Here is a 25,652-nt window from a genome sequence, read left to right on the forward strand (position 1 = left end):
CAATGTTTGTACTAAGTGCGGTTCCGGTTATGATGACATCGACCACGTAGTTTGGCAATGCCCGGATAATGACGCCTCCAGAGCACTACTTTTGGATACCCTTGAGGCCCGAGGTAGACAATCCTTTGTTCTTGTGAGAGATGTATTGGGGACCCGCGATGTCACATATATGGGATGTATTTTCGACTTTCTTCGCTCTGCTGGTATAGAAGTTTAATTCGCTTGTGTTACCAAGCTGCTCCTGGCCATCCGGAAGACCAAGTCCCACAACAAGTTGGTACCAACACCACAAGGCATCGAATACGCTAGCAAGATGCGATTTACCCCCGGATGAGCTGCAGTGAAACCTTTGGCCCAATCCTTACCTTGTCCATCCCTCAAAATGTGACCTTCTAACCTCGAGCTGCCACGAGTACCCTGGCTTCCACTCATTACTAACAGATATCATGAAAAAGTTATTGCTCTGTAAAATCTATACTATTAAGTACAAAAAAAAGATCTTCGGCTCCGCAAAGCGTTATACGCGATTGAGCCCCAAATAAATGAACTAGATAAAAAAAAAAAGAAAAAAGAATGAAAATTCTTAAGGCGCTGTCCATATAAACTACGTAGACTCATTTTCGGCCATCACAGAACATCTCTCCCTCCCCCTCGTTGACTTTTGTCCATACAGAATTTTCGAAATTTGTATGGAGCGTAGACTTTGGCCAGAGCCTCCCGTCCCCCTAAGATTCTACGTAGTTTATGGACAGGCCCTAGTGGAATTAAAAGGAACAGTACTTAACGCGATTTTCTTTTTACTTAATTGACCATGTGTTGATGGACACTTTCAGTTTCTTAATTTGCTGGGATTTAGTTTATATTGCATGACATGTTGCACTTTGTAATTTTATCTGTTTTGGGTGGTATGTTTGAGTTAACGCTCGAGTAGTCGAGTGCGTGTACTCAGTACACGACTCGACCATTCCAACTATTAGTACTAATGAATAAAAAGTATATTTAGGTGCTTACATCAATCTTGTCGCTATGTTATGGGGTTGATCCCGGCACGGTCCGCCAGATAGAATATTTTTTATGTGCTCCAATGCTAAAGACACCTTATCGAGCACTGGAAGTCCCCTTCGTCGTACTAGCTGCTTCAGTAATTGCTGATTTCGAGAAAGATCCATGTATTCACTGTTGAAGGTTATTGAATTAATATACATTCCAATCAAATGTTTTTTTTTTGTTTTGTCATAAAAGTAGACTTACTCTAATGCCAACGTTTCATTTAAAATTTTTTGCTGCTGTGAGTATGGTAATAGCACTAAAACAAGGTGCTTTGAATTACGCCCAGCTATGTTAGCTACTTCAATTGCACCAGCGGTTGATCTTGTTTGAGGATCCATAACAAAAAATAGTACTTTTGCTTTTTCTTTCGCTCGATGCTCCAATTCTAGAAGATCTGGTGTCCATTCTGAAACTTGCTGCAATAATTTAAAGTGAAGAAATAACATTGGAAGAACAATCAATATATGTATTAAATTTCTCAATTATTATTATTGTTATAATTATTATTTTGTTTTCTTTTAGCCGTTTCAACGGATTAACAATCTCTCAATTATATGTTATATTAGAAGGGCCTCTTGCATAGATCAACCACAGACAAACAGACGTAATACCATGAACGATTTTCATGGAAATCCATCGTCCAGCTCCACATCACCTGGTGGAAAAGTTGCACGAATCACTGTGTTGTGCAATATCGTCAACAGAAGGCGCTAGTGTGAAACGTCAAACGCATAGAAAAACGATGCGCGCGCCTCAGGTTGTGAAAGCCACAACTATGAAAATTTAAAATGATCGTTAAAAGCGTGGTCGATGGAAATTTTGCAAGTGTTACGTCTGTTTGTCTGTGGATCAACTTTTATTTAATTTTAGGTTCAGTTATCAAACAATCAAAAACATTCCTCCTGTTAAGCCTTTTAACATGTTCGCACTGCAACCTGAATAACACGTTATTCAAATTATCACCAAGACAAACGTAACTTACTAATAACAACGCTTATATCCCCTGGCAATCGCCTATCTGCGTTATCTTTTTACTGGGCAATACGTCTACCTAGTGACGTTTATGGACCTGTTGGACCAAGTCATGCAGCAAGCCAAACACCTCAGGCAGCATCCATTTATTACGTAACGCTAAAATCGACATTTTTCGACCCCCCCTCCCCCCTGCGTAACGCTTTTTTGTATGAAAATTCTTAAATTTTTGTATGGACCGTAACGCTTGGCTGCACTCCCCCCCTCCCCCTAGAGCGTTACGTAATTTGTGGACTGCGCCTCACCTACAACTGTTGTCCCGCCCACGCACTGAAAAAAATTGACACGATCGATTCATGTGTTTTGACTTGCGGGTTGAGTTAAAAGCGTCAACGTTAGTCTGATGTGGTTTTCCAATGTATTATGAGTATTCTACACATTGGATAAGTCTGATTCATAACATCAACTTCACTGCTAGGCTTACATCAGCTTATCAAATGTAATTCACATGAACATAATATTTGTTACAAATGGTGTTCAAATAGTTCTTTCTTTAACTGAAACCAGCTGTCAAAACATTACAATCTCATATGTGATATGATTGTAATTGAACTAATTTTGCACACGAATTTGCGCTTCTGTTTTTTTCCAAATGTATTTCATAACTGGTGACACATGACTGATGAAAAATAACCGTCAAACGATTTTCGCAAAGTTTTTCATCATGGCGGAGAATTATCAGAAGCAGCTTTCTCGTTTTTACGGGTAAGTTCAAATCTATTCTACAAAATTAAAAGAATCATTTTTATTGATTTGTTTCTACGTTATATTTTTTGCATGTATAACGAATAAAATAAAATGAACTCCAGTGAAGTGCGTAAGGATGACGATTTGCTACGGCCTCCATAACCAGTTGAAGGCTGGCGACTCCATGGGAGGCTGCGCAACAGATGCCATTTTGCGATTGAAGACCAGAAGCAATTGGTCCAGGAGCAGGTCCATCGGAGAAGTGCTTCATTGGGGGTAGACTAAGTAACGTATAAAATATTTAACTATAACAAATAAAAATGCCATTACAATAATTCCGAGTTTTAATAATTATCCATACATAGCATTGAATTCACCTAAATAGTGAAGTGCTCATATTTCGCGCGAGCTCCATTTTGCTATCACGATTTATTTTTCAAAAGGCAAAACTAATATCGTGATAGTTAAACTATGAGCTCGCATGATATTGGGGCACTTTACATTGTGATTTTGCCTGAAGGACTACATGAGTAGTATAACAAGAAATCCATATGCACCAAACATGAAATTTATGTTCAGCTTAATATGAGATTGATGTATTCACAAGTCGAATTCAACATGATCAAACGTGAATATTCATTGGCACTTCAATCAGAATGCATATGTAATTCATTCAAATTCTGTGTTAGACACACATTAGAATAGTGTGGATTGTTGATAAATCGGGGCAAAGCTAATGCTGGTAAATCTATATGTTTCACACGTGATTTCCGTGAGTTTTACAATTTGCGCAAATCTATATGTAAAACACATTGCTCAGACGTGTAAATTTTTTTGAGTGCAGGTATTTCACTATTAGCTGTAGGTGCATAGGGTAACGGTCGAATTTTGGACCCCTAGAGAACATAACTTTGAATGTAAGCATAAATCAAACAGATTCAGAGGGTGTTACACATAATGATGATGTTTATATGACCGTAAAAGCCTCCACTGTCCGTCAAAAATACCAACAAGATTATTTCTGGCTGAAGATTTGATGAAAATAACTGATTTTTGAAGCATCAGTTTTCACTGTTTTGGACACCCCAATGTATTTTGGACCCTCTTAAGTATATATTTTGGACACTCGGTGTTTAAACCCACTTGAAACTATTTTCGAAGAATCTGCAACTTGGATATGCTGCATCACATCCTGATTACTTGATTGACAAAGGCTGATTAGACGAACTTTGCAAATTTAATGCGCTAGAATGATAAACGTTTTTGTTTACATATGCAAGTTTCCCCAGCACCATTTTCTCTTTTCGTAAACAAGCCGCGACAATCGCACGGATGACGAGATTAACAAAACATAATTTCAAGGCAAATAAAGATGTTTCCAGTGAGGAAATGATTGCTGCTCGTACAAGACAATCTAATTTAACGAACGATTCTAAAAACTTTTGTCATCTCTTCATTAAATCTGTGAAAGTTATGATAATACGGTCCAGGGGGACCAAAATATATGGGGGTCCAAATTATATTGGTTATTTACCCTATGTAGGTGTTTTTTTTTTCTTCTAAACCATACACGGAGAAACTGAAAAACTCAAAATTAGGTACTTTTAAACTCAATTTTGAGTTCTTTTTCATCTCCCTGTTCATGCGCTCTTTCTATTGTTGTCAGAGAGTGAAGAGAGAAACACCCCAACTTTTGCAGTTCCGTGCGTCATGCCAACACTGAGTTTCTAGCACAGTACTCAAATTTGAGTGAATACAACCTAGTCAAAATTTCGGTTGGGTGGAAAAAACTTAAAATTAGGTATTTTTTTCACATGGAAGCAAGCGGGAACAACCCAACAAAAACATCGATTCCATCAACTCAAAATTGACTTGACGCACGCAACCCCGAAGTTGGGTGGAAAGAACCCACTTTGGGTAGTTTCGTCTCTCCGTGTAGGGGGAAAATCTGAAATTCAGAGAGGGGCTAGTGTATTGAGGGATTTGCACAAAAGTGCACGCGGCCTATCGTTTCCGAAAGGTACGGCCGCGGCTTTCACTCCCTATTTCCTTCATCCTTATGGGAAATAACATTGCGACGTTTCCTACGGTGCGGCTGTTCCTTTCTAAAACTATAGACCGCGTGAACTTTCGTGCAAAGCCCCTTTTTGAAACATTTCAACGACCGCGCGGTGTTTACGTTTCAAGAAACCTAACAATACATCGCACCCTCAAGGTTAGCTGCGTAGCCTGCTTAGCCAGTTTCCCGAGTGGTCTTCACCACTCCCTTTGTCATCGGAAGGCGGACAGGGTAAACCCCGCCCGCGTGCACCTGATTTGCAGACATCAAGAACTGATACCTAAATACGTGCAACCAGATCTGACCTGCTGAAGGCAAGGGTATCACTACCCTTCAGGCCCTATCAGCTGTACCAAAAGGTTGCTGACAGCAGGGTCTCCACTTGACGCGGCCCTTACCGGGGACTCCTTTCCAACCGTGGGCTCGGATCCAACCCAGTAGACCGATGCCACGACAGCAACGCCACCATAACTTCCTCTCCGTGGCCACATAATCGCTGTAAGGGTCGATTTCGACCGTAGGGCACCGGTATCACCTAAGAAGCCGACTCCGAAACCCTGGACCACCTCTTGTACCGCATCTGAACTAGCCATTCCCCGAGTAGCTCCCAGACGATGTGGGTGATAGCCGTTGAAACGGCGTTCCAGCCAAACCCATCCTTACACATCCTCTGGGCAAGATTGTCTGGAGTAGAGTTCTCTCCGCATGTGGCAAGCATGCGGTCACGTATTGTGCGAAGACGCGGGCGCATGAAAAAAAAAGGTGTTCGGCCCTTTCCTCTAAACCATCACAAACACGGCATTCGGGAGAATCCGCATGCCCGAAATGGTGTAGATACTGTCGGAAGCAACCATGGCCTGAAAAGACCTGTGTCAGGTTAGATTGTTACTTCCCCATAGCGCATATTATTCCAACTATCTACTCTCGGTATCAACCTATGGGCCACCCTCCTTTGGTGGAACTTTCCCACGCGCGCTGCGATTTGACCATAGAGGCCATCCTGGCAGATCTGCGTATGCCTCTTGTGCTGCGCATTTTGAAGCACTCCATGTCCTCACTGATAAGGGTGCTGATAGGCACCATACCAGTGATGACGCAGAGAGTGTCGTGTGACACAGTACGGCACGCGCTCGCAACCCTCAGGCACATCAGCCTGTAAGTTCTTACTGTTTACAACAATAGTATCCAGTACTGTAGGATTGTAGTAGTCATAGATTTAAGTAGGTATTGACGTTTGTATAATAAAGAATCATTCCTATTCAAACCACCAATCTGGAAGGACGTTCTTACAACTGGCGACGACGGAGAAATTTCGGAAGGAAGAAAGAAGAAAGGAATCAATAGAAGTGCAAGCGGCCTGAAGAGAGAATCGAAAGCGGAAATCTGGCGGAATTAGGAAGTGGCTTGGACCGGAAGCCTGAATCAGAAGTTGGAAACGATCTGAACAAAACCGAATATGGTTTGGTCGACGGTATGTATATATTTCCATGGTTACAAAAGAAAAAAAAAATCTTGAATTTCGAAAAATGTGATTTCACATATTTTGGCACCCGTTGGCAATTCTCGGGTTGGAAAATGATACAAAGGAATCAAGGGCGATCCCTAGGATTCTGGCAGAACTCGAATTCTGAATGAGAGTTTGCTATACCACCCGGAGGCAATCCTCGGGTGTAAACAAAACCTAGAGGCGATCCTCAGGTTGAGAAAGAACACCTAGAGGCGATCCTCAGGTTGTAAATAATCTAGAGGCGATCCTCAGATTATATTGAAAAACCTAGAGGCGATCCTCAGGTTATAAAATAAATCTGTAGGCGATCCTCAGATTTTGAAGGAAACCTGGAGGCGATCCTCAGGTTATAGAATTGAATCTGGAGGCGATCCTCAGATTACAAAGAAAACCTGGAGGCGATCCTCAGGTTGTATAAATAATCTGGAGGCGATCCTCAGATTATATAATTAAATCTAGAGGCGATCCTCAGATTACATATAAAGAAAAAACCTGGAGGCGATCCTCAGGTTGTCAAATTTAATGTAGAAAAGATCCTCAGATTATTGAAAATCTGGAGGTGATTTTCAGATTACATGTGTTTTGGAATGATTGGGTTTTTTATTCTCCAGGTTAATCAACTCATACCCCCATTCGTCGAAAATGAGGAAGGCCCGGTGGGCGTACGATGGGAGAAATGGAGAGAGCAATTCGACGCCTACCTGTCGTGGAAAGACATCGATAGTCACGAAGACAAGTTTAAAAAGCTGATGATGTTCGGAGGTCCTGATATACGGAGAATCGTTTCAAACGTTGCTGAAGTCTGAAGTGGAACAATCGACAATCGGTATCGTATAGCCGTGAACCTGCTGGACGAGTATTTTGTACCCCGAGTCTCCAAGATCTTCGAACGCCAAAAGTTCAGACAAATGGTGCCAACATCGCAAGAGAAGCTGGACGCTTTCGTCGTACGTTTGAAACATCAAGCAATCAATTGTGACTTTGGGAATCAAGCAGAAAACATGCTAGTGGACCATGTTGTAAGTACGACAAAGGATTTGAAGCTTAAACGGAGATGCCTGGAGAAAGACCTATCGTTGAAGGAAGTCCTCGATATAGCGCGATCGCACGAATCTGTTGAATTGCAACTGCATAATTGGGAGGAGAAGAATACAACCAAGCTGGACCTAAATGCTGTTGAATCGAAACCAGCTACTACCGAAACAAATGAAATATTGAAGATCACAAATTTCGCTGGAAAGAAATGTACCAGGTGTGACGGAAAACATGACGGTCGTGATTCCTCGTGCCCAGCTAAGACTCGTAAGTGCAACAACTGCGGCCAAACTGGACATTTCGCTCGATGCTGTTTCCGGAAGAGAAAACCTGAGGCCGAGTTCAGTACAATGAACAAATCCACTCGGCCTAAGTTCAAACGGTTCATTCGAGAGATCGAGGATGTCAAAAATGATGATGAAGGAACAGTGTTCAACTTATTCCACCTTGGATCTGGAAAACGGTCTGTCACCGTAGGCGTCGGCGGACACCCTTTGCAGCTAATGGTAGATACAGGCGCAGATGAAAATGTACTCGCTGAGCGTGACTGGGAGCAGCTCAAACGAACTGGCTTCGAAGCATATGGAATCAGGAAAGGTAGCAAGAAGGTTTTCAATGCTTATGGATCAAACACTCCACTTGGTGTACTAGGAGAGGTTGATGTGGAAGTAAAGTTCAACGGGAAATCCATGGACACGACGTTCTATGTAATTGCCGGAGGTAAATGCTCATTACTTTCGGGTGATGCAGCAATCAATTTGGGAATCATCCAATTCACTTATGCTGTTGACAAGCAAGCCTTTCCATCAATCAAAGGTAAGAAATAATTTTGATTTGCTTATGAATTAATGAAACTTATCGATTGAAAAATAAACAAATATGAACTTTAATACATTTTTACAAAATTAGGGATCGTTGCAAACGTTAAAATCGATAAGAATGTACCTCCTGTACGACAAAGTTTGCGTAGGATTCCCTTTCCTCTTGAAGAGTTAGAAATAGCTAAACTTAAAGAATTAGAGGAACAGGATATTATTGAGCGAGTTTTCGAAGCTTCTGAATGGGTTTCACCAATGATAGTTAAAAGGAAAAGTCAAACTGAAGTACGTATAATTGTTGATCTACGGGAAGCCAATAAAGCCGTTATTCGCGAAGTACATCCTCTACCAATGCTAGAACAATAAAACAATACTAGGAAAATAGGTGGGAATTTGATGAAAATTTTAAAATAATTGTTAACTTAAGGCTTAATAAATAATATAAATTTTAGGTGGAAATTCAATTTTTACCAAGCTTGATATCCGCCAAGCTTTTCATCAGGTTGTACTAAGCAAGAAATGCAAATATATAACAACTTTCATTTCCCCTCTTTGGTTAATGCAGTACAAAAGACTCATGTTTGGCCTCTCAGCGGCACCTGAGCTTTTCCAAAAAGTAATGGAAATAATATTCGCTGATTTTCCGTGGCTGATAATCTTCATAGACGATATTTTGATACCAGCCAAAAACAGCGAGGAATTGCGATACAGAACAAATTTGGTACATCAACGGCTACAACAATACAACATCTTGATCAACACAGACAAAACAGAATACGGAGTAACCGAGCTTGATTTCATTGGGTACCGTATAACCGCAAATGGTATATCAGTTGCAAGGAACAAATTAGAAGCGATAGAACTTCTCAACCCGCCCACATCCACGGAAAAAGTTCGTAGTTTCCTCGGATTAGTGAATTTCGAAAACCGTTACATTCCGCACATGGCTACGATAACAAATCCTCTACATCAACTTACTCACAAAGGGACAAAATTTCAATGGAATTCTGTTCATCAGCAGGCATTTGACGAAATCTAAAAGATTTTGAAGCGAGACGAAACTCTTGGATTTTACAATCCAGATTTCGAAACATATGTAATTGCAGACGGTAGTCCGGTAGGACTTGGTGCAGTTTTGGTTCAGAAGAACGAAGCAGGTCAATTCAAAATTATTCACTATGCTTCGAAGACTCTCACAGCCACTGAGAAGAAATATGCTCAGACGGAAAGAGAAGCATTAGCTCTGGTGTGGGGATGTGAAAAGTTTTATCATTATTTGTATGGTAAATCTTTCTACTTGATAACAGACCATAAACCACTCGTGGTGATTTTCGGAGATCGTATCAAACCATCTCCCCGCATAGAACGGTGGAAACTACGATTAATGTCTTTCGACTATAAAATTATGTACAGACCAGGAAAAGGGAGCATAGCTGACCCACTATCCCGACTATGTCAAACTGTACCTAATAACGGACCAAGTTTTGATGAGGAAACGGAGAGAATAATCAAATTTATCACTGAGGATACTTGTCCCATTGCTCTATCGTTACAAGAGATAGAACAAGCCACTTGCAATGATGAAGAACTCCAAGAACTCATAAAGTGGTTACCCTATCCTTCTAGAAGGTGGCCTAAAACATTATTAAGATATAAAAAACTTGCAAGTTGCCTAACCACTGACCAAAAGGTGATAATGAAAGATCAAAAGTTGGTTATTCCCAGGACATTACAAAAGCGAACATTGAGTCTGGGACATGATCCTCATCTCGGCATTTCATCAATGAAACGACGACTGCGAACAAAAGTTTGGTGGAGCGGAATGGACACTATGATTGAAAGTTTTGTTACAAGTTGCTCAGGATGCGTTTTAGTCTCTATCCCAGATGCACAACCACTCACACGAACTGAACTACCCGAGAGACCATGGATAAAACTAGCTATGGATTTCATGGAAATTCCAGGAGGACACCACTTACTGGTTGTGACCGATTATTTTTCAAGATACTTCGAAGTTGTTATTCAAAATTCTATGACGGCTTAATTGACAATTACGAAACTAAGGGAAGTTTTCGCACGATTTGGATATCCTGAAGAGATAGTGTGCGACAATGGTCAACCGTTCTCCTCAGATGAATTTTCTTCGTTTTGTAAAACAAATGGAATCAAAATAAATCATTCAGTTCCTTATGCTGCATTCCAAAATGGTCAAGTGGAAAGACAAAACCGGACCTTGTTAAGATCGATCAAAATCAGCGTTACATTGGGTCGCGATTGGAAATGCGACTTACAGGATTTTCTACACGCATATCGAGCAACACCTCATTCAGTAACCAATTTCTCTCCTGCTGATCTCATGTTCGGATGGAATTTGCGGGATAAGTTACCACGATCTACACGTGAAGTAAATATCGAGAAAGCCAAATAAAATGATGCTCGTTGCAAAGAAAAAGGAAAAACGTACATTGAAGGAAAAAGGAAAGCTAAAGATTCCACTATTGATGTCGGAGATTTCGTAGTTGTGAAAAACTTCATCCGGAAGAACAAATTAACACCAAATTTCAATCCTCAACAACACAAGGTGGTTAAAAGAGATGGAACACGGCTACAATTGGAAAATGTTGAAACAGGCGTTATATCCAGTCGACATGTAAACCATACCAAGAGAATTGTAAATAGAAATCCGTTTTTGTGCCCAGATGAAGGGGAAATAGGTATAATCCAATAGATACAGACTATTACTGATAAAATATCTCGATTTGAAATGAAATGAATACTATACATATATAAATTTCAGAAACAACTTCAAGCATTCCTCAATCCAATAATGGCGAGATGACATTGATGGTTCCAGATACCGAAGAACGAAAGAAACGACAAACTGAATCCGAATCAAGTTTGATTGGGAGAAAACGACAAAAGCGGCTCCCTAAGCATCTCCAAGATTTCAAACTATATAAACTAGAATAATATTGATTAATAGTCTATTAAATACTACATTAAATATTTCCTAGAATAAAATGTTACAATCACTAGAAAAGGGGAGGGATGTAGGATCGTAGTAGTCATAGATTTAAGTAGGTATTGACGTTTGTATAATAAAGAATCATTCCTATTCAAACCACCAATCTGGAAGGACGTTCTTACAAGTACTTAGCGCAGTGCCCCACGCCGAGCCGCCATACCTTAGTATGGACGTAGCGACACTAGCCAGAAGCTTGTGCTTACTGGCGTACCCCGCAGAGTTATTGGACATCATCTAGAACAGTGCCGCAATAGTTGTGGAGGCTCTTTTACAGGCATAATCAACGTGGCTACCGAAGGTGAGCTTATCCTCGATCATCACGCCCAAGTGTTTGACGGAGCGCTTCGATGTGATAGTGCAATCGTGTACACTAATCACCGTCAGCTGCTCCGACTTCCGGTTATTCACAACTATCACCTCAGTTTTGTGGTGAGCCAACTCAAGTTTGCTGGACCTCATCCACGTCTCCACAACCTTGGTCGAGTGGTCGGTAGTCAACTTCACCTCTTCGATCGTTTCACCGTAGACTTCAAGCGTAATGCACGCTATGTCTGAACCAGCAGATTATAAAAATTGCATGTACATCGGGTTTCTTTCCATAAAACATCAGTATTCAAGCTAAATTTTCATTTGCAGAAGGTTTCAAAATATTCTATCGGGGAAATTTTGATTTTTCCATCTTTTTGACCGTTTTTCATACAAATTTGCTTGAAATCCTCATTTTCGGCCAATTTCTCTCCCATACAAAATGTATGGAAAATTTTTTACCGATAGAATATTTTAAAACCTTCTGCAAATGAAAATATAGCTTGAATACTGATGTTTTATGGAAAGAAACCCGATGTACATTCAATTTTTATAATCTGCTGGTTCAGACATAGCGTGTAATGTCGTCTGCAAATCCGGCAATCGCCACTCCCACTGGGTACTCTAACCCCAACACCTCATTGTACATGACATTCCATAACTCCGGACCCAGGATGGAACCTTGCAGGACTCCTGAGGTTATGTGAAAGCACTTCTGCCCATCTCTGTACCTGTTGTACAGGTACACTGAAAATATATTTCGTTTCATTGTACGAAATCGCTCGTTCGGTTTACAAATGCCATTCGTTGTTTCTACAACGAAAAGATTTGTAATGTGCTTGAAATCGTTTCGTAAAAATTCACTCCGACAACGAATTTTTATCTTTCTTCTGTCTGTCTGTCGGACCGACAAAAAAATATGCAAAAAAAAAAACAGCACACGTATATCAGCTTGATTTCAACAAGCTCCGATACACGTATCTTCTGATTACTACCTACCAGTGCTAGTCACCCATCTGTAGGCGCTTGTTGAAACCGTTCGGAAACAACCAGAACGCTTTCTACTCTATTACTGTTTATATAGGGTATCGGGATGATTAGTTGGTATAGTCCCCTCGTTCGGCCTATCTTAACAATAACCAAAAACTCAAACAAACACATAGAACTGGAGGTCGGAAAAGCTATGCGCCAAACAACTGTAACATTTCGTTTCAATTTTAGCACTTTGGAGCATTAAAATTGAATGAAAATGTCACTTTGTTTAGCTTTTGTAGACGCCATGATTCTTCGGCTTAGTGGGTAGTCTGTACACTTGATCATAAATGGCATGATTCTGGAACATTTCGCAATGACTTTTCGATAACTGAACATTTTTTGCGTTGGTCAAAGACGCTATTTTGAACTCATATATTTGTATTTATTCAACGAAAAATAACTACCGTAATCCGGGGTAACATTGATCAGAATTTTCTATCTTTCTTGAATAATTCTCTTGGTAAAGCAAACGTTACATGTTTTATATTTTTAAAACAGGTACTGGCCCTCTGAGTATGTGTTAAGTTACTCGAAAAAGTATTGTAAAACTTTAAAACGTGTTTAAATAGGTTTTTTAATCTAATTTTTGATTTTGCTGATTTGGGGTAACATTGATCATGTCAGTGATCAATGTTCATTTGTGTTGAAAATACCCTTACTTACTAAATTCGGGGTCGCTGATTTCGAATATGTTGTCCAAATTCTTACAAATTATGTACTTTTTAAGTTATTTTAGGATTAAAATCCTCTAAACCACGAATAACGCCTAAAGGTAGGCAATGGCTTAAGGAATTGATAGCCGTTTTATAATAAATCGTATATTTTACTGAAAAATAGCATTTTCATAAAAGTTTCGTTTATTAAATCCAACTCTAGGATATCATATTGAAGTAATACAGTGATTTCGAACCTCATATTGTATCTAGTATTCACGCCAAGCATGAATGTTTGACAATGTATCTCAATGCGTTACGAAACACAGTTATGGAAAAATCGATTTAATTCAATGTTTATGAAGTTCAATTTCCATAAATCGCATGTCCTTCAATAGCTGAATGATAGCAGATTACGATATACCATTCGATAGCAGGACCTGATTCAATGTACAATGCTTGTTTGAACATTTCATGAGGTGGGTCAAGCCGATCAATGTTACCCCGCTGATCAATGATACCCCGGATTACGGTATTTTACAAATTAAATGTGGGCCGCATGTTGAGGACATTTTTTTCCCTATGTACCCGAATCTTGGCCCATCAGTAAAGTGACGACAACAACACCGAAAAAGTGCCGTCAACAATATTGTTTGCGAATGAATCAGAAAAAACGAACAGGAAAAAAGATTTTGTGTGCGGTGACTGTGAAAATATAACACAATAATAGGGTTGCGTTGTTTTCGTTACTCAATTAAGAAAGAACTTTAGTTTAAGTGATTTATTTATAGTTATGAGAAAATTTGGCTCCGAAAATGTAATTTGAAAGCAAGGTTGGTGAACAAACAAAGATAATACTTTAGCAGAAATATTAAAAAATGAAAGAATAAGTGGTTCTAACGCTTGGAAAGCAATAGGCCAAAGTTGTATCCACTAATAGGCCAATTTTTATACCGTAGACCAACATTGCATACCATCGCATCGAATCATTGCAACGGAATGAAATAAGTTCTTGAATATTTATGCTAATTTACTTCCAATTGGACAACCATGCACGCCTAGAGTGCGTGATAGGGTGAACACATCATTTCTAGTGCTATTAATTTACGAGTTATGGTCAAAATCGTCAAGGCGGCTGGCATATTAGGCCAAGGAAGGGTACACATACCCTATAAGGGGCCATCCATTAAGTACGTCACGGTCCTAGGGGAGAGGGGGGTTTGTGAAAGTGTGACAAGCAATGTATTAAGCATAGGAAAAACCCGTATGAAGGGGGGAGGGGGTCTGAAAATCAAATTTTAGCGTGACGTACTAAATGGATACTCCCTAACTATATATATTAGCTTTCAACTGCTTTTTACAGAACGTAGCTAAAAAATCTAGAAAAAAAGTTATTAAGTAAATTAACACTTCATGTTATCGACCAAAAGTTTGGGGTCACCCCTCAATAAGATGTAGACACATTCTATCAGCCCCGTATCATCAATACCAATTTTTCAAAGTTGAGTTATGGCATATTTGACATTTTTATCACATTCTACATTACTTTTGTCATCCAAAAATGTATTCGACATGATATTAGTGTTACGATAAATATAAATTGAATGACGATTAAGATTAACATTAAAATCGTGATTTTAAGTCTTTTAGGCACACTTTTCATCCAAACTATCGTATTTTAAACACCAACACACCGATTTTTCAAAAGTCTTCCATCATTTGTAGATAAATGTATGTAGATTTTAAGACATAAAAAGATTTTTAATCGGAAGACTTTACAACTCTGAAATATGGCTGATCATAGTATGGGTTTTTATTGCGTTGTAACGTCACGAAAAATCAACATTTTTAAATTTTATTCAAATACGGAAAACGTTACAAATATGAAATTTTGTATGCTCTTTGTACTCGAAAAGATCTTTTAAATGAGATTAAAAAAAGAAAATCGGTTCACGGAAGCCTGAGTTTCACCTGGTTGAAGTTTGCGTTGTAACGTCACGAAAAAAAGTTCTGTGGAAAAGACCAAATCTTTCTGGCTTGGACGGCTTCTGAATTGGACAAACGTAGTTCTATATTCAAAACAGTTTCGTTCTCGTTGTGTATGAGCTCTTTTTCGAGATATCGTTTATAAATTGCGTACCATTGCCGATTAATAAACTACGTAAACTTTTGAAGGACGGGGAGATGGTGTTTGGCCAAAATCTACTATGTAATTGTACTGCGATATTGTAAATTTTTTTAATCGTAATCTAGTACCACTCAAACCGAAAATTTCTGTGATATGAGTGGCCAACAGACGAAACACTGACGAAATTACAAAGTTATTAAGTTGGTCAAAGACTTACAGTTGATGGATAGTTTGAGAGAGAACTTACAAATTTTAAATTTCATACATCTCAGGATCCCTTTTACATAGAAATACGATTTCTTCGGCAAAGTTGTTTGGTCAGTAATGGACTTGCAGTTGATTTACCAATAGATGCGAGATTTTGCCACTAGAAGACGTTAGTTTCCATTTTGCAAAAGCAGGCAAGGGATTAGAATTTTTTGAAAAGTATTCTACAAGCTGGAACTTTTTTCACTTTGGACATATTGTATTCAAATCAAATTGTAATCAAAGATCAATATATAATTCTTAACTTTTAAAATTTTGTTTGATTTGATTCACTTATTCCTTAGATATAAGACTTAATAGAACACAGTCAAAAATATTATTGTGCTTGAAGCGCTCCATCTTTGTGTAGAGCTAACCAATCAAGTCCAAAATTGTAGATATTACAGATAACAAGATGAGGAAGTATCAGTCAAAATTTGAGAATTTTTGATATATTTTATAAAAAGTTTCGGCTTGTTGAATGTGTTTTGGGTAATTAATAAAATTGGCATGCTTTTGAAAACTGAAACCACCACTGTGTGGCAGAAATTAATAACATACGGCTATTAAACTGAAAGTCTAGTGATCTACCAAACAACTTTAATGAAGCAACCATCTTTCCAATTAATCACGATCCTGAGATAAGTAAAACTAAAAATGCGTATGCCCTCTAGCGCCTCCTAGTGGAAGGATTTGAAATCATACGGCCCATGAATTGAAAGTTCTTGACCAGCCAAACAATTTTGTCGAGGACATCAACTGTCTAAATTTTAGGATCTTGAAATATATGGGATGGATATTACGTCAGTGTTACATCTATTTTTGATATAACAAGAATCACCGACAAACAGACGTAACACCTACGAAATTGAAACTCATATGTATCTCGGGACTCTAATTACTTAAACTTTAGACTTTTAGAATGTTGATGTCTTTGGAAAAGTTGTTTATCTTGTCCAGAATTTTCAGTTTAAAAGCCGTTTGGTTCAAGTTTCTAACTGACTAGTGGTAGTTGAAATTTTGAAAAATAGTGCACTTTATATTTATTCAAAAAATATTCAACATGTTGTAACTTCCTATAAAGTGCCCAAAGATTTTGCCAAAAAATAGTTTCTCAACTAATCAAAATTTGTTTGAGAAATTCTAAATTATTGTAAACTTTTAATAAGCGTCTCCCAGTGTGTCTGAATCTCACATCCAATAGTTAATAAGCTGTAAGTTTTTGACTTATTAAACAATTTTACCGAAGACACTAACTCTCTAAGTAATTATGACTCTGACATATATATGATGGATTTTTTTTTGTCAGAACTAGGTCTATTTGTCTCTGGAATCACATAAATTGATGCCCCTAAGTGGTATTCAGATCCTCAGGTATGTCTTTGGTTCAATAACTGCTCGCACATCTTAATCAATGACATTGCATAAATTATTGAAAAAATGTTTAATTCGATGGCGTGATTAGTTTTATGCTGCAAAATCTAAATATCTGGCGGTGCGAAGTATTGGATATCAACGGTTTAGTCATTGGGACAATATTAGATGAATATGGGTGGTACTAGGCCGAAGATGGGTACCATTAACCTTCATGAAGGAGTTTTCATACTGCTGATAGCAATAACTTAGCCCTCCGAGCCATTTATCACAAAACGATTTTTTAATAGAATAAAGTAGCTCTTGGAGCAGTAAAAATGATGCAATAATATATTCACAAATTCGGGCAATTTTGTCTGATTATTATGATTAAAAAATGATGTGCATTTTCGTGACGTTACAACGCGAGCAGAACCCTGTTTGAAACTGAACGTTGTAACGTCACGAAATGTAAAAGTCGATTATCCAAAAAACGAATCCGAAATGTGAATGTTTTATTTCACTGCATTGAAGAACAAACCAATAAATTTCAATGGTGGGAGAAATTTTCAGTTTAAAATACAAATCCGAGCAAATTTTGATGTTGGTTGCGCGGTAGAGGGGGTCGAATTCTAGCGCGTTGTAACGTCACGCTACTAATACGCATTTTAAACAAATTTTTCTAATGAAAACTAAATGTTAAACAGGTCAAACATATCGGAAATTTTACAAGGAATCTGAATATGATAAAATATTTTGAGGTTTACAGTCGTTTTTATGAATTAAAGTACAAAATCTGACTACGGATGCGTAGAAACGTTGTAACGTCACGGTAGAATGTGCCTTATCTCGACGGCGTGATGAGTTATATGCTGAAAAATTTAAATATCTGGCGGTGCAAAATAACGGATCTCAGCGCGCTAGTCTTTGGAACAAAACTAGAAGAATATGGGTGATACTAAACCAAAGATGGGTGCCGGTGTCATTGACCTTCATGAAGGAGTATTCATACTATTGATAGTAATAACTTGGCCCTCCGAGCCATTTATCACAAAACGGATTTTCAATAGAATAAAGTTCCCCTTGAAGCAGTGAATGATAATGAACCTAATACAACCCACAGCCCAATCAGGATGGCGAAACAATCTGGAAAAATGACTGGACTGACTATGATGAACGGAAGCAAAGTCGTAAACTACAGCAAAAAGCTGCCGATAAAGCGAGGAAAAGCAGAAAAATGTCAAAACATCACCAAAGGAAAACTGCAGCAAATAACAAAAAAAAATCACCGCCAAGCTATTTTTATATTAAAAGTTTTTCGGCTACGCAGTCTTTAATAACTAACGAAGTTTGTTGTTATCCCAACGTTTCGACGCTTGGTGGGCGCCTTCCTCAGGGGGTAAATACTTGTGTCGTTATTTGTCTAATGTTTTGTCTAACTATAACTGTCGGCCCAGTCAACCAGTGATCGTATAAGATGCTACATAAGATGATAAAGTGAAGGCGATATGCGTACATTTTACATGCGCCTAAATGGAGGTATGCACGCATATGGCCTCCACCTCGGCCTCCACTTTATCATTTTATGCATCATCGTATACGATTACTGGTTGTCTGGGGGGTATGTTGAATTTTGGTACATGACTTTAAAACCTTTCACTTTTTCCCCGCACAACTTGTAACACTGCACAATGGTCCACGAAACAGATTTACGAGGAAAGATGCATACAGCGCCTTGGGGCTGTCCATAAACCACGTGGTCATTTTTTGGGACTTCTCAACCCCCCCCCCCCTGGTGATTAGTCCATACAAAATTTTTATTTGTCCATACAAAATGGTCATTGACACCCCCCCCCCCTCATGACCTCGTGGTTTATGGACAGCCCTCTTCAAATGATTTTCTAGATTAGTATGGTCTTCTACAAATTTGTGCCCAAACATAAGGCCCTCTTTTCATGTATCTTGAGCTTCCAAAAACTCGCATTTTCGTGCGCTGAGAATGTTGCTACGTCATTCCTTTCAGAAGATATTTATGATTTTCTAGAAAAAAAGGCACTTTTCAAGTATTTTTCACTTGAGTTACAAAAATAACACCCCTCTAATTTTTGATATGTTTTATAACAACATTTCTTCTTTTGAATGCGAGCAAATGATATTTTTTATGTTTGCCCCAATCCACCATAACACTTTTTTAAAAAACTATGATTATTCAAGAAAAAGGCCTGTAACTATTGAACCAAAAGAGATAACGACCATCTCAGTGCACGAAACGACGCGTCTTCAAATGCTCTACAAGTGATTCTTGGGCGACTTTGATGAAAAATCGAAACTGAAAAGGTTAACGCCAGAAAACAAGATTTTTTTTGAACCACCCTAAGCTTACTCAGAAAAATACCTCTAGATCGGTTAATTTCAAAGCTACATAAAAAGTGTCTTCAGCAAACTTGCTCAAAATTCATAGATTTATAACTTTCCTGAAGAATGTATACATTTATTCTTGCAAATAAAAAAGTTTAGTTACCAATTTCTTTGAAAATATAGACCACCCTAATTTCATGCACATTGGAAACAGGGCCTTATTATTAGGGATAACTTTGTAGAAGACCAGATTTGCCTAAAAACTCATTTAAAGGCGTTGAATGCATCTTCCCTCGTAAATCTGGTTTGTGGACCACTGTGCACTGGCAATGGCGCAAAGCCACCTTTGGCGCACCGAGGCATCAAGTTCCATAGAGGTGAGATCTTAAACCCGATTCCTGCGGACATTAGATCCAACGAAACGAAATTACCATTGCACATCGTGCTCCTGTCACCAAACGAGTTTTTGGATAATTTGACGCTAGAGACAGATTGTTGTCAGATATCTTCAGGTACTAACGCAATTGGGTTTTTAAATTAAGATAAATGTATCGTTTTTTTTATACGAAAGAGCACTTTTTTCTGAGCCACCATGATTTTTTTCAGATTTTTAGAGCTTTATTTTGGTACCAAAAATCAATTTCAAACAGATTTTTTGAAATCACCTTTTGACAGCTGGGTAACAGTTTGACAGTTCCATCCAGTACAAAATGCGACGAGGGGTAACTCGACAAATCACTAGCACACAAACTTCAAATTGATTTTTAAATAGGTTCCCGCACCAAAATTCATGAAAATTTGGATTCTGGCTCAGTTTTGCATGCTGATTTAGAATATGGAATTATCTCATCATCGCTAAAGAAGCCAATTAATAATGACAAACTTTCAAAAACTTCTTCTCAATCTCATACCAATGAAATTCTAATACAGGGGGTAGGCAACTTTTTTTCTCTCACAAAAAAGTTCAACATGCTGTAACCATTCATGGAGTGCATCAAAAATTCTCAAATTTTGACTGTTTGTCAACCTATTATTGTGGATTTACCGGCTACTTGTATTCTACCGGTCGCTTCAGTATGGCCTTCAAAGTAGCCGTTTTATAAAAAGAGTAACTTAAAAATGTTTTTAAACATTTTTATTGAATGCGCTATTCCTCGTTGCCACTAGCTATTCAGCGACATTCATTTTTTGACGATCAAGCTGATTTTTATATGAAAACGGCTACTTTGTAAAGGCTACTCAAGTAGCCGGTAGAATACAAGTAGCCGGTAAATCCACAATATATGTGCATCAATGGTACAAATTTGAGCGCGATTGGTTAATAATAATCTTTCGCGAAGTTACAGGGTGCGTGCGGTAATTTTGCACTAACTTTCAAACAGGAATATTTCAATGGGTTGCAATAAAAATATAAATCCCACATCATCAAATGCACCATATTTCTAGTGAACTGTGAAAAATATAAAACCATTAATAATCAAAAACGTGGTGGTATGAGAAAATATTTTCAGATACTATGTTTTACACTAGCGCGACCAATAACATTTCGGGTTCTACTATTTGTTGTGTATTGTCGCGCTTATCTTTTATTAGAGTCCTGCGGCGGTCGTACGCTCGCAATGCATACCGCCGCATGACAGTCGCAAGGCAAAACAAAAGAAAAAGTGTTCCCGCCAAAAACAAAAGCACGTGGGTTTCGCGAAGTGACAGATGTTTTTGAATGCATTTGTGACGAACGGCAAGAGTAGCTCAGTGGAATGAGTGTTCTTGCTGTCAAACCCCATATAGTGGAATTATATACTTCTAAATCTGGTGACGCTGTTATGATTAGTGACTGTCGCGCTAATATCAGAAGCCAGAGGCAGATAATCGCCATATTCTGATTTTTCTTGAGAGGCATAATAAATAAAACGAAATCAATAAAATGTAATGTGTAGAAGCCCGATAGTGATACACGAGACGTATGCTTCAAAAATTATAATTTAAATAATTTTGACGTGGTGATTTTAACACATTATCGAATAGCATGAATAAAAACTGGTTGTTTTTTCGATACACGGTCAGAAAATTCACTCATTTTGGAGCTAAAGTGGGACAACTCAAAATTGAGTAAATTTTTTTCCAGCGATAGCGCTGGCCCAAGTGCGAAAATCTCATCAGCTTAAGCCGTATAATATTCTTGATGAGGCGAAGAATATTATACGGCTTAAACCAGTTGGATTTTTGCACTTGGGCCAGCGCTATCACTGGAAATACAATTTACTCATTTTTGAGCTGTTCCAGTTTAGCTCAGTTTTGTGTGAATCTTACTCATTTTAGAGTAACTTTTTCTTAGCGTGTACACTAAGTCTAGGTTACAACTTTTTTTAGCAAGCATCGGATCACTTAGCGGTCTTCAACAAAGATGTTCCGCATAGAATTCCCTATAATAATATGTACTAAAAATAAGGGTTATTGAATGCTTCCAGTGTCATCTAGTGGCAGAAAACTAAAACTATGCCATTTCTGCACATATTTGTACCAGTTTTACCATATAAACTTCAGACTAGTCAAGCGATACCTAAGACCTTTTCAATTCAGCTCAAATTTGTGCTGCAGCTTATTGGAGTCTAAAACAGCAAATTGAGGTGATCAGACTTAGGATATTTTAGTTTTAAATTTTCTCATAAATGTTTGAGCAGCCCAAGTAGAATATTGACCTCGCAGCACCAAATCGGAGTTCGCCAGTTGCACTAGCGAAGCGAAGTTTTCAGCGAACTTTCTGTCATTCCTCATCCGACCCGACATGCATCCCTGATGTTTTCGTTTTCAGTCCGACGCCGTGTCGACAATCACGACTTTATCCTACCTGGGCGTCTGTCAGTCCGAGCGCGCCAAATTTTTCGTGAGTGAGCATGTGGTGTTGGTGGTTAAGGTGAAACGGTACGCTAGCCGCTATTAATTAGAAAAATTGTTTCGCAAATGTCGATCGCTTGGTCGATCGGCTTTTTTTTGCGAAAACGCAAACTGAAAAGTATTAATTTATTAAAAATAGTAAGCGCACGGGTACAATAGTTTAGCAAGTTCGGAATTTTGTGTGAAATTAGTTTTTGTTTTCACCATGGAAAAATGCTTCTGACTACCATGGTGAGTTCGTCTCATTTCCCCTTAAGTTCGCTAGTAATGCAGTGAAGTTTGAGCGATGCTCATTCTTCGGTTTTCTTCCAAATCCACAATACCATTGCTCAAATTACAATTTCCGACTTCTTCCAGTTATTTCTCCGCTATCTTCCATTTTAGCGATGTAGTTTTTTGTAGGTAACAAGCCTATGAAATCCCCCAACTACACTGAAAAAAATCAGCTCCATAGCGTTCTTGACAGCTGAGAAAATGCACATAGTATGCAGCTGCTCCACACTGGAAAAAAAACTTTAATTTCATTTATGTGTCCGGGACATGGATTTTTGCAATGGGGGTAAACAAATGTTTTCCATTAGTGCGACTCATACTTTTGATGAGGCACCATACAGCAGCGACTCATACAATTTAGAGCACATACTATTCATGTGCTAATTTGCCTGCGTAATCGGGTATTGGTTGCATATACTTTGGATGTGGTTTGGCACATGGACATTTGCCATTAAGTATGAGGCAATTTTCCTGAGTATATATATTCATACTCAAGTTGTTCGCATTTTCGTCTTCTAGAAACCTCTTTTTCAAATTTATGGGATATTTTTTGAACGGCACACATAACGATGATTCCATTGGAGCTCCTCGTACAAAAAAAATATTCTAGTTTTACCTAAAATAACACAATTGTTGACCAAATACATATAGAGAACAACACTAAAACGGACTTGCAGCGGTTCTCAGGATCGTTCAAAAAAGGTTATCGATATTAGGGCCACTTTTTTCTTCCTAAATCATTGAAATAATCACAATTGTTCGCGAAAAAATCATTTAGTATAGATCTATTGTCGAGTTATTTTTAAAACGTGTTTTATGATTACGATATGATTTAGTGCAAAAATATCGCAAGCACCCTGTAGAACCGTTGCAACTACAATACTACAACGCGTTGTAGTAAAATACTATTTTTTAGATAACCAATTTTTGAACTCTCATATCTCCGAAACCAGTAATCCGAATCAAATGAAATTTTGAACGTTTATCAACAATATATTGATGCTTGATGCAACATAATAAAATGTAATTTTTTCTTACGACGAATAAAGTTACACGGAACTACAAATCAACCCAAATTTAAGTTGTTTTGACGCAATCCCGGTCTTCCGTGGAATAACTCAAATTTGCGTCAAACAGCGAAAGTGGTGAGTGAGTAGTTCTCGTTTGAGAGCGGCAAAAAAAATTAACCCACTGGTAAGTTATTTTCACCCAACGGAGGCCTCAAATGACGCAAATTTGGGTTAACTCAAGAAAACCCAAATTTGGCTTCTTCCACGGAAGAGCAGCGGATGCGTCGGTGCTTCTCTCTTTGTTTTCGACAACATTGCAGTGGGGCGAGGGAGAAAACAACCCAACTTTGAGTTAAAACTAAAAGCAGTTTAGCCAAATTTGAGTTTTTAAAACTTATTCTTTGGGTTTTAATATTTTTCCGTGTATACCGGTTTGACATTTTCATCCATATAGAGGAAAATAAGTCAAATTTACAATACCGCACAAAAATTACTAAGTGTGTTTTTCCTCCAATCCTAATAGACTCTAATGTATCTAAATAGAGATATCTTGAGAACTGAAGTAGAATATCTTTGGATATCAAAACTAAAATTTAATGACATTGATATATAAAAAATACATTTTTTTCGAAAAAGATCCAAAAAGTGTTACTCCATGATAACCCAGAGTAGTCTGTCCTCACGTCACCCTTTGAAATGTTTCATTGAAATGTTCATGACAGCTATACAATTCGTTGCATTGTTTTATCTCTGCATAGGATCGATTTCATCCAATATTGAGTATATCGAATAAACTCGCTGCCCAAGATTAGGTTGTTTTCCCTCTCTGGCTCACCGATGTTGTCAAAAACAAACAGAGATGCATCTACCCAAAGGGGGTCCTTGACCCCAATAAGCCAATTTTGGGTAAATGTCGGTTTACTCAAAATTGAGTTGAATGAGGGGGGGTCTAAGGTTGAATTTATCTACTCTTGAGTATATTTTTAAGCTGGGGGTAAAGGCAATCTACCTAGCGTGAGTTTAATCGATTTACTCAAATTTTGGCTTATTGGGCCGAACTATGGAATTGCGTGAAAAGAACTCAATTTTGGGTAGTTTGGCGGTTCCGTGTACCATCACTATTGTTCGTGCAGTTGAAAATCGGAATTTTTGACACGCGAAAATCGCTTTTTCTCCTTAACCGTGTGTCGGACGTACGTCGGGCACAGTGCGCTGGATAGAGGACCAGATCCGCTGTCCAGCGCACTACGTCCGACGTTAGGTTTCACCTGTTTCACGCATGGATTTTGAGAAAATTCGATTGTCGGGTGTGGGGAAACTTCGGGTTTCAACCGCGACGACAATATCGAAAGTTTGTTTTCATCGTGAAAATTTTTCTAGCATGCACATTTGTACACGGAGAAACTGAAAAACTCAAAATTAGGTACTTTTAAACTCAATTTTGAGTTCTTTTTCATCTCCCTTTTCATGCGCTCTTTCTACTGTTGTCAGAGAGTGAAGAGAAAAACAACCCAACTTTTGCATTCCGTGCGTCAAGCCAACACTGAGTTTCTAGCACAGTACTCAAATTTGAGTGAATACAACCTATTCAAAATTTCGGTTGGGTGGAAAAAACTTAAAATTTGGTATTTTTTTCACATGGAAGCAAGCGGGAACAACCCAACAAAAACATCGATTCCATCAACTCAAAATTGGCTTGACCAGGCCCATGACACGGCCTATATCAATGCATTGGAATCATGGTAGACAGGATGTCCTGGGCGCTAATAAATAGCGCCCACTGTCAAATGGAAAACATCAACAATTTTTTGTTTAACGTTTATTTTGGTTTGTTGATCAGTTTTTGGAATCATTTTTTCCACCGCTTATGATCACAAAACACTTCAAACTCGCTTTAATATTATTGTACGGTAAGAGGAGCATGCGATTAGTTTAATAAAGCAACCCAACAAACACGCATTGTGAATGTGATTTCGTGTGTGGCTCACAACATCAAACAAAAGCTGTGTTTGTTGATTACACGCTCGTTTCAATTTGCACGAACATGAGTATAAGGCAGTTAGATGTTGGCTACGATAAATTTCATTGGTGCCAGGGGCCTGGGCTTGACGCACGCAACTCCGAAGTTGGGTGGAAAGAACTCACTTTTGGGTAGTTTCGTCTCTCCGTGTACGATTTTACA

The 25,652-nt window shown here is 38.5% G+C and overlaps 2 protein-coding genes across 5 annotated transcripts in view; one reads left to right on the forward strand and one right to left on the reverse strand.

Annotated features, from left to right (window-relative positions):
* LOC109403689 (uncharacterized) overlaps window positions 1–25,652 on the reverse strand; it is a 93,551-nt gene that overhangs the window by 38,035 nt on the left and 29,864 nt on the right. For all 4 annotated transcript variants that reach the window (XM_019676521.3, XM_019676520.3, XM_019676519.3 and 1 more), the window contains 2 exons: window positions 1,252–1,466; window positions 1,012–1,176 (listed from right to left, as the gene is read on the reverse strand). In XM_019676521.3, the coding sequence (XP_019532066.2) occupies window positions 1,012–1,176; window positions 1,252–1,466 (380 nt within the window). The remainder of the gene's footprint in view (window positions 1–1,011; window positions 1,177–1,251; window positions 1,467–25,652) is intronic.
* On the forward strand, window positions 1,475–23,793 carry LOC134288054 (uncharacterized). The gene is made up of 2 exons (XM_062851735.1): window positions 1,475–2,787; window positions 2,892–23,793. The coding sequence occupies exon 2, from the start codon at window positions 7,244–7,246 to the stop codon at window positions 8,195–8,197; it is 954 nt and encodes a 317-aa protein (XP_062707719.1). The 5' UTR covers window positions 1,475–2,787; window positions 2,892–7,243; the 3' UTR covers window positions 8,198–23,793.

Source organism: Aedes albopictus, chromosome 2, assembly GCF_035046485.1.
Source record: "Aedes albopictus strain Foshan chromosome 2, AalbF5, whole genome shotgun sequence".
Lineage (NCBI taxonomy): Eukaryota > Metazoa > Arthropoda > Insecta > Diptera > Culicidae > Aedes > Aedes albopictus.